Source organism: Myotis daubentonii, chromosome 8, assembly GCF_963259705.1.
Source record: "Myotis daubentonii chromosome 8, mMyoDau2.1, whole genome shotgun sequence".
Taxonomy (NCBI): Eukaryota; Metazoa; Chordata; class Mammalia; order Chiroptera; family Vespertilionidae; genus Myotis; species Myotis daubentonii.
The window spans coordinates 18045233-18062091 of record NC_081847.1 but is presented as its reverse complement, the minus strand read 5'-3'; the positions used below and the strand labels follow the sequence as shown (position 1 = coordinate 18062091).

General features: G+C 47.5%; 1 protein-coding gene across 2 annotated transcripts in view; it reads left to right on the top strand.

Moving 5' to 3' along the window:
• The window catches only part of SLC24A3 (solute carrier family 24 member 3), a 489682-nt gene that overhangs the window by 60662 nt on the left and 412161 nt on the right, over positions 1-16859 (top strand). For both annotated transcript variants that reach the window (XM_059705440.1, XM_059705441.1), the window contains one exon: positions 16553-16681. In XM_059705440.1, coding sequence (XP_059561423.1) covers positions 16553-16681 — 129 coding nt within the window. The remainder of the gene's footprint in view (positions 1-16552; positions 16682-16859) is intronic.

Here is a 16859-nt window from a genome sequence, read left to right as displayed (position 1 = left end):
TTCCCAACCTGACTATCCTCCGCGTGTATTTGTGGAGAGAACTGCTATATTTGCCTCTGCGGATGAAACATTTCTGGTTTATTGCTTCCCATAAAAGATTGAAGCGACGAGAGCGCTGTGCTCTGCAGCCCTTTGGAGAAGGCGTGCGGGGCAGTGTAGCCATAGGCTCACTTGTCTTGCAGGGTCGGTCACTGGAGCTCTGCCCTCCGGTTCAGGGATGGCCTCTGACATGCACAGATGGACAATACGGTCCTCTTACTCAGTGACTTCCTGTTTGTCATCTGGCAGTAGTGACAGCTCACGCCTGTCATTGGAGAGGATGGGATCAGATCAAGTCACAGGTGCAGAGTGTTTCCAGTTGGAACCAAATCAGGCGGCCCTGGATGCAGAAGCGGTGAGGCAAGGCTTTCCACAGCACATCGGAAGCCTCCAGTCCCTCATGAGGCTCATCGCAGGCTTCAGGCTCCTTGTAAATCAGCTTCGTTCCCAGCGCCTTTCATGGCTTCACTGAACTTCTCTCCGGCTGGGAATCTTCTTGAAAGAGATGGGGGTTTGTCCCAGTGACTCCTCATCTTTTCCTGTGCTTATCTATTGCTGTGTGAGCTGAGGGCCACTAGAGCTAGCTGCTAGGCTGCCAGGATGGGGTACACGGGGACCAGTGAGAATGTGTCGGGTGTCATCGCTCCCACTACAGAGTGAAGGAGATTTGACCTGATGGATAGTGGATCCCTGGGAAGGGGGATGGGACACCGTGATGAGCTTTCACTGCCTGTATTAAAAAGCTTTGTGTCCTGGTAGGGCTAATATGTGAAACCGTGTGCAACCCTAAGGCAGTTGTAGGAAGGAGTTATGCAGCAGTAAGGCCCCATAGGTTAGAAAGTTGCAGACCAGTAATCTGAACAAAAATCTGATGTTTCTCATTACAATACTTATATCTTCATAACAAAAGGTTTAATCTCATCAGTCATGGCACTTCATGCCATCAAATAAAACAAAACAAAACAAAAAACACAAGTCAGAGTGCCTAAGGCCTAGGGCAGTGGTTGGCAAACCGCGGCTCGCGGGCCACAGGTGGCTCTTTGGCCCCTTGAGTGTGGCTCTTCCACAAAATACCACGTACGGGCACCCACGTACAGTGCGATTGAAACTTCGTGGCCCATGCACAGAAGCCGGTTTTCGGCCTGGGCGAGTCTATTTTGAAGAAGTGGCGTTAGAAGAAGTGGGGGGTGTTGGTTGGTCAGGCGACGGGAGACGCGGTGCAGGCAGTGCAGGCGGGCCGCGGGATACGCAGCGCGGGGGAGGCACGGGTGATTCATGCACGAGTTGAGTGAGCCAGTCAGTCAGCAGTCTCATTGTGCAGTGGTTATTGCTAGTCGCGTCTGCAAATCGCGCGTGGGTGACAAAAGTACCTACTCGAAGCATATAGAGAGGATGAACGGAAGGAGATAGACGAAACAAGTATACAAGACCAGTGCGGATGGGAGAGCTGAAAGGGGTTGACCTCAGCGAATGTACCTCAATCAGATTGAGGATGTTTTTAGCAAAGGCCAGCTTAGGAGCACCCTAATTATGTTAATAACAATGTACCTACGTATATAGTTTAAGTTTAAAAAATTTGTCTCTCAAAAGAAATTTCAACCGTTGTACTGTTGATATTTGGCTCTGTTGACTAATGAGTTTCCTGACCACTGGCCTAGGGGGATTTAGTGGAGGGTATTTCTGCAGGTGGGCTAGTGTGATCCATGGGCCAGCCATGTAATCAGGATCCAACTTTCTTCTCTCCCTTTCCTCCCTTCCGTAAGTGAGCTTCGTCCCAAGGCCATGGTGGCAAAATGGCTGCAGAGGCTCCAGGCATCCCCTCTTCACACAGCAGGAGAGAGAGATCTGACATCAGCAGCTTTCCCTGGAAAGTGAGAGGCCTTCCCTCCCAGAAAGTGGGAGCAAACCTCTGCTCACATCTCACTGATCTGAATGGGGCCACCTGCCCCTTCTGAACCACTCCTTCTTGCCATGTTGAAATTATGCGGGCCCAACTCTTTTTGCACAATGTCCTGCTGTCACACAGTGGGCAAGAGACGAAGGGATCTTGTGAAAAGGACCTCAGTGTCCCTGCTATCTACCATGAGGGACATTTACTCACCCCACCCTCGGTGTCTGTGACCCATCTACCCTTTCACTGTCTGCTCGTCTTTCTCCCATGTTCGTGATTTTGGAAGAGAAGGGCAGGCTCCTTGTTCCCAGAACCCCTTACTCCACTACCCCTTCTCGGCATGTGTGTGTGTGTGTGTGTGTGTGTGTGTGTGTGTGTGTGTGTGTACATGAACTTCTCTTCCTTGTTTCTTACCTCTTTTAGAAACAATGGAAGAGGCCTTTCACTTTTCTTTCTTCTTTCTGGTTCCTGTCAAAGGACTAATGACCTAGGCTGGCAGAGACTGTGAGGGACAGGGTCTCTCTCAATATTTGGCATGAATGGCCTCGTGGCTTTGGGGAGAGAGAGTGAGGCCTGAAGGGAAGGGAGCAGACAGGCATGTGAGGAGCAAACTGCATAGAGGAGCCCTCTGCTAGAGGCACACAGCAGGTCCTAAACACTGAATATTGATTATGGTTTTCAGCAAGTCTTTTCAAGCGGGGAGTTACTGGCAGTCTACTCATGCCATTACTCTAGAAAAGAAAGCCTGACTCCTTAGGCAAATCCCAAATCTGTAGAAATGCACCTGAGAGCTTCACTGGGGATTGGAGCAGGGAGGTGCTCTCTCTGGACAAAAGGTGAGAAACGAAGCTGCCATGACCCAGGCAGCCGCCTGAAAGGTCCTTCGTGCGTCAGCCTATCCCCGATGGCCCTTCCTGTACTTGCTCCCCGTCTTCCCTTTCCTGTTGATGCATCTGTGACTCAGGACTGAAACCTGAGAGGACATGGATCCTATCTTTCTTCCCACTCAACCTGGTGACTCTCCTGTGGCTAGCTTCGGTTTCCAACTTGGAAAGGTAGGAGCAGTGGGCCCCAGAGTAGGAACAAGTGAAAAGGAAGTGGCTTTGTGTGTAAATGGACACCGCACTGCAGTCCTCATTCCTGTTCTCATTGTGAAGCATCCAGAGGATACTTTAGTTCTGGTGTGAAGTTCAGTGGTGAGAGATGAGGGGAGACAAGGAAAACATGGCTAGAGACTCTACATGCTCATGGTATCTTCCTGCTTGCTTCAGGAGGCCTTGTTTCCCAGGTGAGGCCAAAGTTACCTTCAGTGGCTGGCATCATTTGGTGTCCCTTGAGACGGCCCCTCAGCCCTCTTTGGGCTCCAGCTCCAGCCACATTGGGCGGTTCAGTGTGAGTGCAGACTCTGTTGCCCTGATGGTGCCACCTCAAGCATGGGCTGCGTGTCCTTCTACTTCCTGGCCCAGGGTCTTCCCCAGGTGGGAGCTGGCGTGGCCCATTAAAAAATGCAGCCTGGAATTTGGGGAAGCTCCTGCTCCTGGGGCAGATCTCAGCTATTGGGGAAGGGAGCCACCGCCCTTATCTTTCAGGTGGACTATTTTGCATCCCTGTGCTTCCATGGGAACTGAGTCCCAGTTGCCAGCAGCAGCCTCCTTAATGCCCCCTCATTGTTCCTCTTTCTCTTTCCCTGTCTTGCTTCCCAGTCTTCCTCACTCCTTCTTCCAGGCATCCCTTTCAGGATAAACTACTTGCATGCAAGTCTTTTTCTCAGACTATGCATTTGGGAAACCCAAACCAGGATAGTTCCCAACATTGCAGACTGCCATTGTGAAAATCATTACTACAATTTCACAGTGGCATTGAGGTTTTTGTTTGTGTGATCGGGCCAGTCTCTGGCTGCTGTCATATGGCCCAGGATGGCAGGGTATTTGGAGAACCTGAGCATAGATTGTCTCTCTCCACCATCAGGGAACAACCATCACCCCTTGCAGACTGTACTGCAGCTCCTTATGCCCCATAGCCATCTTAATTCCGACACAGTGTTCCCAGTCCTCTTGTAGCTTATTACTTTGATTGATAGAAGGCATTTGGGAGCCTGTATTTTCATGGTGGGGTGGGGGACATTTATGCGGAGAAAAGGAAGAGCTCTCTGCTCAGTAGTGTGCCTGATGGACGCAGTGAGGATGAAGGCAGGTTGGTTTGGGGAAGAGCTTTACCGGGCTGCCACATTTTACATGGGGTGGGATAAAAAGTGGGAGCATGTATCAGCGAGGACTCTGTCAGTTTCTGTTAGATAAAAGCCAACCCCATCTGGCTCAGGCTAAAAAGGGAATACACTGAGTTGTGTAATGGAAAGGCCATGATTAGTCCGGCTTCAGGTACCCAGGGGCTGGAATGTGAGGTCTTTAGGACCTGAGCTCTATTTGTCTCTTGGTTTGGCTCTGCTCACCTTGGTGTGTTACTGCATTCTTGGTCTCAGCCTCCAGGCTCTCCTCCTACTTTTAAGCCCACTGAGAGAGAGGAGGGGTGAGTCTCCTGGGATCTCTGCTTTGATTGGCTTGGCTCAGTTATGAGCACATCTCAGAACCAATCATCTGTAGGATGTGGGGCTTTGTTTGGCCTGGCTTTTAGTGAGCCAATGGACCTCACCCTGAAGAGGTAGATTGGGTATGGAGAGGGGTTATTTCCCAAATGAAAATCTGAGGTTGATTCAAATGAAAGGAGAAGAGATGCTGGGAGGGAGGAGTGTGGGCACCAAATTTTAGTGTAGTTTTAAAAAAATAATTTTCCAATGGAGATTTAATGAATTCCTCCTCTATGCAAGTACTGGGGGCTACTAAGAGAAAATTGCTGTTAGATAGCTACAGTCTAATGGAGGAATTGAGAAAGGTATGTATGTAGCTGGAATAGAATGTACCATCTGAAGCAGTAATCTCTACACTGTTCTTATGAATGTAAATTTATTTAGCAATTATGTATAATAAATACTATAATATATTTTGTATTCACATATACTTCATGTGAATATAAAAATATTGCTTGTATCTAATTTTTTATTTATACTATATTTTTCTGTTTAAAAGAGGGACCCCAACATTATATAAGCTTCAAGCCCCACCAAACTTGAATTCACCCTTGATTTTTAAATACCAAGAAACATAACCTGGCTGAGTAGCACAATTGGTTATAGTATCATCCTGATACACCAAGGTTGTGGGTTTGATCCCTGGTCAGGGCACATACAAGAAGCAACCAATGAATGCATAAATAAATGGAACAACAAAATCGATGTCTCTCTCTGCTCTCTCTCTCTCTTTTTCTCCCATTCCTCTCTCTCAAATTAATTTAAAAAATATAAGTTTAGGAGGAAGAAAATAAACATAAAACAAACCATTTAAACATTATATTTGTTAATAGAACAGAACAGGGCATTTTAGTTTTATAAAGTATTATAATTATTAATATTGTTGTGTTCTTTGAGTACCATTTTATTGAGGAAAATGTGATTGAATATACTTAAATCATTTAAAAAAATATTAGTTCCATATTTTGAGATATAGCTAATTGTCTGTTTATTTTAACTTATTTTAAAGTTCAGTTTAATAAAGTTTAAGGGCTGTTCTCTCAGAAATAGAGAATTCACCAAGTTACATAGATCCAATGAAAGAAAAACTGTGTTAAATCAAGATGTTAATTTTTCCATTTTATCTACCAGTTATGCATAGACTTTTGCTAACACCTTCCCATTGTTCCTGGTTTCATTTGATTAATCTTGCAACTTTTGAAAGGTGTTATGTTTACATATTTTTAATAAATAGGTCAAAGTTAGTGAAACTCTATTTGAAATGTTTTTATTCAGATTAGATAATTCTGCTTCCAAGTTTTAAGGTGGAAAATATGAATGTTTTATATGCTGCTGGTTTTTCTCATTTGGGGAAGGGAACAACACACTTTTTAAAATATGTTTTTTCAAAATGCTCTCTTCATAGAACAATTTTCTGTAGGAAAGTTGCACTTTTTTACCTGGTTGATAAAATATTACTTTAGCGGGTGTGTGTGTGTATGTGTGTGTGTGTGTACACATGCATGTGTTCTCTGAATATATCTGTTAGGTGCATACTTAGCTGGTGGCCACATCTTCTCAGAAAAGGTTAGCATATTTATGGCTGTTGTCTTTTTATAAAAGAGAAATGCATAATTCCTCTTAAAGTTCAACAATTTAAAGAATACTCTTGCCAAAATATAATCGGTGGACATCTGTATAGTATAAAAAGGTTTTATGATTATGTCCCCATCTCATTTAAAAATAGTGTAAAGATTTCATTGTTTCAAAATAATATCTTAAAATCTGCTTAACTGAGCCCATATTAAGTGCACTATGTTGCAACCTCTGAAAGCAAGTGAACTCCGAAGGGCTCCTGTTCATCCTGCACTCTTCCTTCAGGCCTCTTACCTGCCGTGAATGAAAGTGCCTTTCTGTTACATTAATTATGGGATATGTTGGACTCAGGGTGGGTGCTACTGTCAACCCATGTTGTAAATATTAAATGAATATGTACTTATTTTTAGATTGGCATGTGATACAGATATGAAGGTTCTAATATTTTTCCCCCCTGCTCTCTAACATGGCCTTTAGCTCACCCACCCTCAGGACCATGTCAGCCTTTGCTTACATGACTCTACTGTACATTTTTTTTTTTAAAGACTTAAAATCTAAGTTCAAGGGACTTTAGAGATCGATCATGCATTTAACTTGCACATATAGCATCTGAGATAAAGTGATTAAACTTCAACAGCCCAAAGCCAGTGACAGATCTGGCACTAGAATACCGTCACCAAATGCCAAGATGGTGACCACCCATGACCATATGCTCAGCTGCCTTCCCATGTGGATCTCACAGATTTTTTGAGCAACTTGAGTTGTTTTTCTTTAAATTCTACTTTGGGGGCCTGGCTGGTGTAGCTCAGTGGTTGAATGTTGACATAGGAACCAAGAGGTCGTTGGTTCAATTCCAGGTCAGGGCACATGCTCTGGTTGTGGGCTCGATCTCCAGTAGGGACTGTGCAGGAGGCAGCTGATCAAAGATGCTCCTCTCTCATCGATGTTTCTATCTCTCTATCCCCCTCCCTTTCTCTCTGTCTAAAAATCAATAAAAAACACATTTTAAAAATAAAAAGAGCAAAGAATAAATTCTATGCCAACAGAGCAAGGTCACTTTTCCTCTTTAAGAGGGCTTGGGACTGGTTTTTAGTATTGATGGTTCTTCCTAATTTCTTCTACCAGAACTACTGACAGTCTTCCTTCTTCCCCAAGAAGGAAGCCAAAAGAGAACAAAAGCAGACAAGCCCACCTTCTTCTGTGTCTCATTAAAATGTGTGATCACCTCTCTCTCAAGGCCATTGCCTTTTCCTCTGTTTCCCTTGACCCTGCCATGTTTTGACAGAATTTGGTTTCTGCCTGGGTTCTTGACCTTGGAACAGGGATATTCTACTTATGTGATTAGGCCTGTTCTTAGTCTAGTCACAGCCACATGTGGCTATTTCAATTTACATTAATTAACATGACAACAGAAATTAGATTTCTTTTCTGGACTAGCCACATTTAAAGTAGCCACACAAGACTGGTGGCTACCCTATTGGGCAGAGACCATGTTGGGCACCTCCATCACTGCGGAAAGTGCTTTTCCATGGCACAGATCTAAATGGACCACTGAGGTACCGGGGGGTTTCCTGCTTTTTAAAATGTGGGAAATTATCTTGGGGAGCATTTTAGAAGTTCCTGTGTCTCCAGTTAATTTCCCAACGTTTCTTGACAGGTTGGGTATTGGGCCAGATGGCTGAAGAGAAAGCCTCACAGAGCATAACAAGTAGCATTGAAAGAGCCACCACTGTCTGAAAGGTGATTTCAGTTTTGGAGCCAGGCGTCCACATCACACCCATTGGGTTGTAGGTGCACAGAGTGCCATCTGTTCCTGTTTTTCTCCCTACTTCCCCCTCTGTCCACCCCACCACCCCTTGGAAAACGCTTTTGTTGTGAGGCCCATTGCACAGCCACCAACACGGATTTCGGTGCCGAATTGGCTTCCTGTCTTTGAATGTGCAGGTGGGATAATAAGAGCAGGTAGGGCGTGGGTTGATACGATCCCCCTGCTGCCTGAGAAATGAGGCTTATTTCCTCCCCATCTTCAGGTGCAGCGGGCACATGACTTCAGTATTTGCTCCTGAGTGCTGGGTAATAGTGAGACCCCGCGGGCGCCCACTGATGATGGGGCTTAACTCTAGGTCTGAAGAGTTTAGCCTCTCTGACCTTCATTCTCTTTTTCCTGCCAGAAGGTACCCACAGCGGGTCAGATCACCATCCTCTTTACTTCCAGAGGCATCTTGTCCATTGAGGCTGCTCTGGATTTGCTTGGAGCTCCTGCAGAGTGCACTGCCTGGGACTCCGGCAGTTTCCTTTCTGAAACACAGCCCAGTTGGGATGCACATTGGCATATGGTGACTCAGACCCTTTCATTCATGTGCGTCTTCATTGAAAAATGTGTAATGAAGATCCTTAGAGTGTTGTTTGGACCGGCAGCACTGGCATCCACTGGGAACTTGTTAAAAATACTGAATCTCATAGACCTACTTCTCAGAGTCTGCATTTTAATAAGGTCCCTGGGTGATAGGCATGCACATTAAAGTTGAGAAGAAATCCCATGTTGAATAGTGTGTGTGTGTGTGTGTGTGTGTGAGTGAGTGTGTGTGAGAGAGGGGGTGGACATTGATTGATTGATGGAGAGAGATCTAGAGGAGAGGAGAGGGGTCCTCTTGCTTTCTTTCTGATGAGGCCAGTGAGGAGAGACCTCCAGGAGAAGGCGGAGCTCCAAGTTACTAGGGATTGTGAAATCTGGAAAGGGACGAGGCAGAGAGGTTGAAGGATAGCCTTTCTGGTGCAGTCAAGGGCAGGGGAAGCACTGCCAAGAACTAGGGCTGACTCCTGCCCCTGATGTGTGTTTAGATCAGGAGGGGAGCACTCCTGGGGGTCAGCCCCTGAGGTCCTTGGAACAAACCCCTTTGCTTTATTTAGGGGAGCAATGAAGAAAGGTGGAGCTGTTTTGAAAAGAGGGAGCTCTGAAACAGGCTGCAAGCCGTTGAAAGGTGTCTGAAAGGGTGCCGGTGAGGCAGGCGCAGGAGGACGTGTCTCAGGCGGCCAGGCAGCACTTTGCATGCGGAAGCCCCACCTCTGAGCGGGCTGCAGGGCTGTGTGGAGCTCAGAGAGGGGTCTTTCTGGTCCCTGAGACATTGAAGGGTCCTTGCATTTCGGACTTAAGAGACGGAGAGGACAAGCTGAGCACTGTGCTGGGAACTTTGAAGGTGCACATGTCTGTGGACACACGAGGACGAGGTCGTTAGTGTGGGGTAGCAGAGATGCTCAGACTTTGGTGGGCACTTGAGCACCTATCAAAATGCAGTCCCACGCAGTAGGTCTGAGGTGCATTTCCAACAAGTTCCCAGGTGATGCCGATGTGGTTGGTCCAGGGACCACCCCTTGAGTAGTAAGCTGTAATGCAAACAGTTTGGTCCAGGAACCCAGAAAATCTGGATTCTGGTTCAGGTTTGCCACTAAAATTCCTGGGCCTATTATTTAAACTTAACCCCTTCGTCAAGGTTGAATCACCTGGGATCTTCCCTGGAGATTCAGCTCTTCCCTTGCAGATCCCAAGATTACTTCCCAGTCATACCCAAGTCACGGCTCGAGTGAAACACTATGACACCTTAGTTGTAGAGCATCCACTACGTTTTAGGCCAGGGAAGCACAGTGAAGAGAAAAACACAGGCTAGGCCCTCCTGGAGCTTATGACCTGGTAGGGGGTGGGGAGGATGTCATAATGAGAGGCGGCCTGTTATTCTGTCTGTGATATGTGCTCCTTCTCTGGGAGTGGAGGCTACTGGGGGGCCTGGGAAGGCTGCCTGGAGGAAGGGCTTCCCTCTGGAAGCAGCCAAGGGCTGGGTGGACTCCCTCACCTTTGCCTCTGAGTCACAACCAGACCTGTCTTGTTTTGCCCAACAACCGTGGCAAAATCTGCACTTGGTGCCAGATGGGACTCTTGGCTCACGCTTGTAGGTTGGGTGCTTTGGGCAGTCCCTTGTTCCCAAGGACGGTCTTGTAGGGGCTTGCCCAGCCTCTGGGGGCTGTGCAGGGGTCAGTGTCAGGATCAAGGGAAAGGCAGCGGCAGCAGCAGGGATTTGAGGGAAGGAGGTGGTTGGGCCTTTCCTTTCCCCTCCATAGGTGGGTTTGCATGGGTACTGGTGATGGGGCCAGTCTTTCCGGATGCGCGGGACACATGAACATCACAGGTCACACAGCGAGCCTGGAGCCCCAGCTGCCTCATGATCCCTCTATCCCTTTTTCTACAGAGGCCCCTACTCCCCCCACAACCCCCCCTCCCCCACCCACCCAGCAGCAGCAGGCCAGGCTCATCTCTCTGGGCCCTGGAGTCTCCCTTTGCAAGTTCTTCCAGCAGGACTGCCCCAGGGGTCTGGAGACTCCAGTGTGCCCCATGCAGATTCGGGCTCCACCAGCCCTGAGATCTGCATTTCTAACTGGCCCCCAGGACTTACCCCTGCTGCTGCTGGGAAGCAACACAGAGCAGGGGACAGGGCAGCAGAGGCTCTGCTGGCTTCAGTGGGGCAGGGGGCTGGGGTACTTGTCCCTCTCCCCTCTGAGTAAAAGGGAGGCCCATCTGAGGGACGGAAAAACCTCAACGTTCAACAGGCTTTTCCTCTTGACGCTGGGATGTGTGCTTTGTTACGGGGATAATGTTTAAATCTGGCATGAAGCTGCTGCCTGTGGTGCCATCGCTGAGTTGGAGAGCATGACAGGGACACTTGGGCTCAGTCCACTGGGGTCTTAGAGTAGCTCCCACTGGACAGGGTGTGTGAACAGCTAGAGAGGTGGGGACATTAAATGGGGTCTGTAGCCTCTGCAGCTCCGAGCTCCCTGGATCTGCCCTTGTCCGTCTTCCTGGAGCTCTGAGTCAGCGGAGGGACCCATGCACAGCCCATCTAACCTCTGGCTTCCTCCAGTCCCTGTGGGTGTGGAGAGCTCGCAGCCTCTACAGTTTGTGCTTCTTGTCAAGGACCAAGAGCAATGCAGAGGGACACGCCTGTTTCAACTGGAAAATCCGTGTGTAATGCACATGCAGAAAGCCAGCGCCTCCTGTGCTGCCCCTCTTCACCCACCCAGAGGGAGAACCACCAGGCGCCCCTTCCTGAGACTCTAGGGGTGGGGTCAGGAAGGGGGCTGATGACAGAATGGTGTGGGGGAGGCAGATTCGCCCCTGCTCACTGGTTGCAAGAAGGCAATCTGCTGGCTTCAGGCTTATGCAAAACGGACCGCCGACCCCAGGGTGAAGCCCAGGGTGCAGGAGTGGAGACAGCTGTGTAAACCACGGGGCGGGGTATTTATAGCCTCGTGGCTGAGCCTGCCTCAGAGCCAGTTACTTACTGCTTTCACTGGCTCCGGCTTTTGTGGTGTTAACTGTGGTGCATTAGGCATTGCGAGACTTAGTTTCCTCATCTGCAAATGGGGCCTGTTGCCCTGGTCCTCTGAGTGTTTTAGAGGGGTGGTGCCCGCCACCCCAGGTTTCAAGCAGAAATGCAGAATTCCAGTTCTCAGGGAGGGGACAGTTAATAGGACCTCTCACAGTGAGCCTGCTGACCCCACGGGGCCACTTTCCTGGGCTCCCAGAGATCTGGGGCAAGGTGGGACATGCATACCTGGGCTTTAGTGTCAGATCTGGGCTTGAGTCCCAGCTCAGCCACTTAACCCCGTCAGCAGTGGCAGTCAGATGACCCAAACACTCTGTGAGAGCAGGGAGTGGATGGACGGTGCAGGCAGGCTGCTTGACACAGAGGTGAGGGGCATGCAAGGTAATTAGGATGACACTGCAGCAGATCCGCCCATCAGCTGCCTGTCCACCTGTGTGAAGGAGTTAATTCCTCCTCAGAGAGCAGGCAGCCCCACTTCTCCACTGATTCTGGGGCTGGTATTTGGGAAGGGTGGACGCCTGTGGGACAAGGGTGCACAGAGGAGGTAGTCTTAAGGTGAAGGCTGGGACCTTGGGCACTCAAGGAAATCCATTCTTGGTGTCAGAAATCCTTGGGTTTTCCAAGCCCCAGTTACAAGGAGAATTAGGGGGTGAGGGGGTGGGGCAGAGAATGAGGGAGGAGGGGGAGAGAGAGAGAGAGAGAGAGAGAGCGAGCGAGCAAGAGAGGGTGAGCAAGCAAGAGAGGGTGAGCACACAGCTCTGTAATGGAAACTTGGCTCCCAGCCTCCACTTTCTTTCCTTCCTTAGCATGTGGCTCAAGTCTCGGGTTGAGAACTTCTTCCCCTTCTAGCAGGCACCCTGTGCTAGCTCCACGGCGTACTCCTGCCCCACCCTGCCCCCTCAGAGACTGCAGTCCTACAGGCAGCCTCTGCTCACCAGTGTGGGGCATGGAACATGTGAGCCTGCTGCCTCCCTCTTTATGCGCCCCCCCCCCCCCGGGCTAATTAGGCCAACATGCACTTCCAGGGCCTGGCAGATGAGGAGCCAAGAATGCAGTGGACAGGGGCCAAGTGTTTTTGTTGACATTGCTCAAGTGTAGCTTTGTGGAGCAGTCTCTGCCATAGCAGAGAAAGTCCGAGGAAGCCGGAGATGATGAGGGGAGAGCAGTGGAAAAACCACGTGTGGCCACCTCTCCACATCTTTTCTGCCTTCCTCACTGCCCACCCTCTGCCCCACTTCCCTAAATCCGAGAATATAACCCTCATGTCATGACCAATGGGACTAGCTTAGCCTCTAGGAAATCCACACTCAGAGGAGCATTATGTGTCCAGTGGTGTTTCAGAACCATTTCCTTTGTTCGTTGAGATGCTTTCATGGGGCAGTGTCGTGCTTGACTGTGTTCTTAATAGTTGCTGAGGAAACACCTTCTTGAAAATAAGTCCAGTAAGACTGTCCTCACCCTAACCTGTGTAAGGCGCAGTCTGCATTGCTCTGGCTTACTGTGGCTGAATGACGCAACCCACTGAATTCTGTCCTTTTCAGGACCTACCAGACCTGGGTTCAAATCCCATTCTGCCCCTTCGTGCTCCCTGTGTGACCTTGGTCGAGTTTTTTTAACCTCTCTGTGCTTCAGTTTGGAGCTAGTAGCTCACAATAATACTGTTGTAAGATGAAACATGGTGAAGAAAGGAAAATTCTTTGCACATAAATAGACACTCAGTAAGTGGAAGCCATGATAACTATTAAATGGTAGTTGATGTGACCATGGATTGGCTCCGCTTGACTTATTTACTCTAAAAAAGGCAAGTTGACCCCAGAACTGCCTCTTCCTACCTCACCAGGAATTTTGCGAGAACAAATGAAATGGGATATAATATTGTCCCACTTGGCTCAGTGGGAAGCGAATGCAGTGCTTAGTTTTCATCATTCTCATTTTCTCAGACTCTGATCTCTGCATTAGTGGTCAATGGTAAAATATATTTCTGTTGAGATAAAAGTTTGTAGGTTTTGGAATCCAGAGGTACTGCTTTAATAGTCTCTAATTCCTAAAGATATTGAATCATTCTGTAAAAAAAATAAAAATCCTCTAATTTTCTGCTACAATAGCTGGCTTTATTTATACATCTCTTAATTGGTATCAGCTTTTCTCTCACAATTACAGAACCATGGAAACTTGGCCTAGGAAAGAACTTTGGAAGTCATTGGAAGGGACACCCTTGCTTCTTTGCAAATCTTTGCATTGCTGTGTCACAAAGCACTTTTCTTTGACCCAGATTACGAGCACAGCAGAATGGCCAGTCTGTTGGTCCCTAGCACAGCTCTGCCTCTGAATCTCCTGCAGGCTGGCAGATGCCTTTGGTGCCCTGCCCACATCACTTTGTTCTCCCCTCTTCAGTGCACACTGGCGCTGTTCAACTGTTAGCACCTGTATCTCATTGTCCAGGGCCTTTTTCCGGGCACCAGCACCTCCCTTGGACATGTGGCAGGTTGAAAGTGCCAGGGAATTAGTGTCCCTGGGAACAGCCTGCAGCCAACAGCAGACCAGGAGTAGGTAGATAAATACGTAAGCTCCTCACCCCTTGGGTGTCTGAGATACATGTCTACATTGGCACCCAGAGCTTTCAGAGGGTTCAAACTCTAGTTGATTCATTTTGGCAATGCGCATGACATGCACCCTCTGTTGGCTGGCTCCCTTTCCGTCTCATTTCCCTATTCCTAGACCACCCCTCCCCCGCACCCTATAAACCATCTTGACTTGAATCTTTGCCTCAAGGGCTGCTTCTGCAGAAACCTGGCCTGAGACAAATGGGATGTCTTTCTCCACACTTTCAGATTATTTATGATATTATGGTATTAAATTCACATTTTAGGGCAGCTTGTTGGATTTTAAGGTTACTGACCTTATTGTTTCTTCGTGAAATTTTGAAAATTTTTTCTGTGCTTGTCAACAGTCTTAATCATAAGAGTTAACCATTCAGGTTAACCAGACTACACAAATGCCTGCTTTATCCTTGAATTATCTTTGGTATTATCCTCACATTTTTGGTGAAACTGATATAACTACCATGTAGGTTTTATATTTCTGAGTCTACAGTTATCATTTATTGTAGTGAAGTTAGTTAAGTTCCACTGTCTACTTTTTTTTCTTTTTAAGAACATACTTCAGGGCTGGCCAACATGCATAAGGTTTAATTAGATATCTTAATAATTTTACTTCTGGGAACAGTTTCCCTTTGACTGTGGAAAACCTCAATGCATGAGAGGCTGACATTTTTGAGGCTTGTTGGTTTAGGTGAGATGTCCACAAACATTGTGATTTTTCAGAAACTTCTGTGTGCTTCACTTTATCCATCCACAAAATGGGAATAATTATTTTGATATGTGTTTACTGAGCATCTACTCCGAGCCAGCAGTCATTAGGTGTTGAAGGAACAACAGTGGACAAAGTAGACAATGTTTGCGCTCCCCCTTTCGTTCCCACATGATGTCATGAAGTAAAAATTCAATAATGAAGGTGATATTATTTAGGAAACTGAACCACCATGGAAATAGAGAAATGCGTATGATGACCTTCAGCTTTTAATGGACAGTTTCAGAACACCACAGTGATGTGGCTGGATGGGGTGTACCCTCCAGTCTTTTGTGAAGGCCATTGCACATTAGGCCCTTGTCTTATATTTAAATCCATTTTCTGACCACCGCAACTCTGGAACTCAAGAGGTTGCCATTGTGTCATGTCATATCTTTACTTAGTGCCACCCCACTGGAAGGAGTCACCTTGGCTTGCTGTTTCCATCTTCCAGTGACCCCTGATGTCCAGCTTTGTGGTTTCTTTGCCTCTGTCCTCCTTGATTTGTACATAGTTGTCAAGGCTATTGGCCACTCTTTCTGTTTTGGAATTCTCTGTCTGCTCACCTTCTGTGGCACCATTTTCCTTGCTCCTTTTCTTCCATTCATGATCCTTTGATGGCTTCTTTTCCTATACTTGCTCTCTGAAAGAATCTTGAGTTCCCCATAATTTCTTGTTCCATTCCCTTCTCTTTAGTTCCCTCCCCTCCTCCTCTGGGAGACCCCATTCATACATGTCTCATACTGTGCCCTGTTTGCTTATGACTCTGTCCCCAGAGGCGTTTGCACCCGTGTTCACATAGACAGCATGCCTCCCTTGCAAAGCTCCACATGCAGTTCAGACTCAACGTGTCTTTAACAGAGAACACACTGCATTCTCCCTCTCATGTACTTTTCAGTCTCTGTTGTTTCCTGGCACTTCCATCCCCCGAGTCATCTCAGCACTGTGCAGTGCATATCCCCTTCACATAATCAGTGGTCTGCTGTTCCTCATGCCTGCCTTCGTCTCTTGCTTATGGAACTCTTGCTAGGTGGTATTCAAGGCCTAGGCTCTTGGATGTCAAAATGGTGTCTTAGCTTGGATAACCCTTCAGAACCCTGATCAAGTGTTCAATTGCAGGTAGCTTTTTTTGGGAGGTAGTTCAAGGAAATGCTGGTAGGAGAGTAGACGCTGGTGGGCTGGAGCCAGTTATACTGACTTAGTGGACCTAACTGTGCCCATCTCTTCCTAAATTCATGTTCAGCGAGGCCATGTTGGTAGCTTGAAATAGGCCATAATGGGACTATTTACACCACAAGAATTGGCCCATGGCCACAAATGAAGATTCCCCATCCCTCACCCCAAGAATTGGTTGTTAAACATTTCTCAGTATTGTTTTGGGAGCAAGGAATTAAAACAGGGAAGGGCAGAGTTGGTAAAGTGGCTTTATCATAAGAGTTACATTGTAATATAAACAACTAGAGTGGGATTCCAGTGAAGAAAACTATGGAATTCAGGTTAGAATATACACCTCAAAGTCATCCCACTGGAGCAGTGAGGTATTAATATACTACTTCCTACCAGTTACTGGCTGAGGGCTACCCTTGGGGCCCAGTAGGATCCAGTAGCCAGAGGAAGTACAACAGTAAGGCCTAAGGGGGTACAGGTGGGGCTGAGCACCAGATGGCTGATTAAGACACTGAGCACCCAGATTAGTAAAGGCTAATTAGTGATGTGTGGTTATTATCTTTTTCTCCCCAGACCTTGACTTCGTGGATCTCATAGGGGAAGACCGACAGTGGACGCTGGGGAGGAAGTTAATGCAGGTGAATGACACTGTGACTTCAGAAGACACAGACCTTCGGAGCAGCAAGAACTGCACTGAACCAGGTAACTGACAGCTGCACTCTGGGCAGTGGCTGCTGTTTTCTCTGCTTTTGGCTAAGGAAGAGTTGGATGCCATGTTTTTTCTTTGAATTCTAACCCAGAGAGACTTTAAGGACATTTAGGGCAAATGTCTAAGAAACTCAAAGGTGAGACCCCAGGGGACTATGCAGGTGTGTTTGTA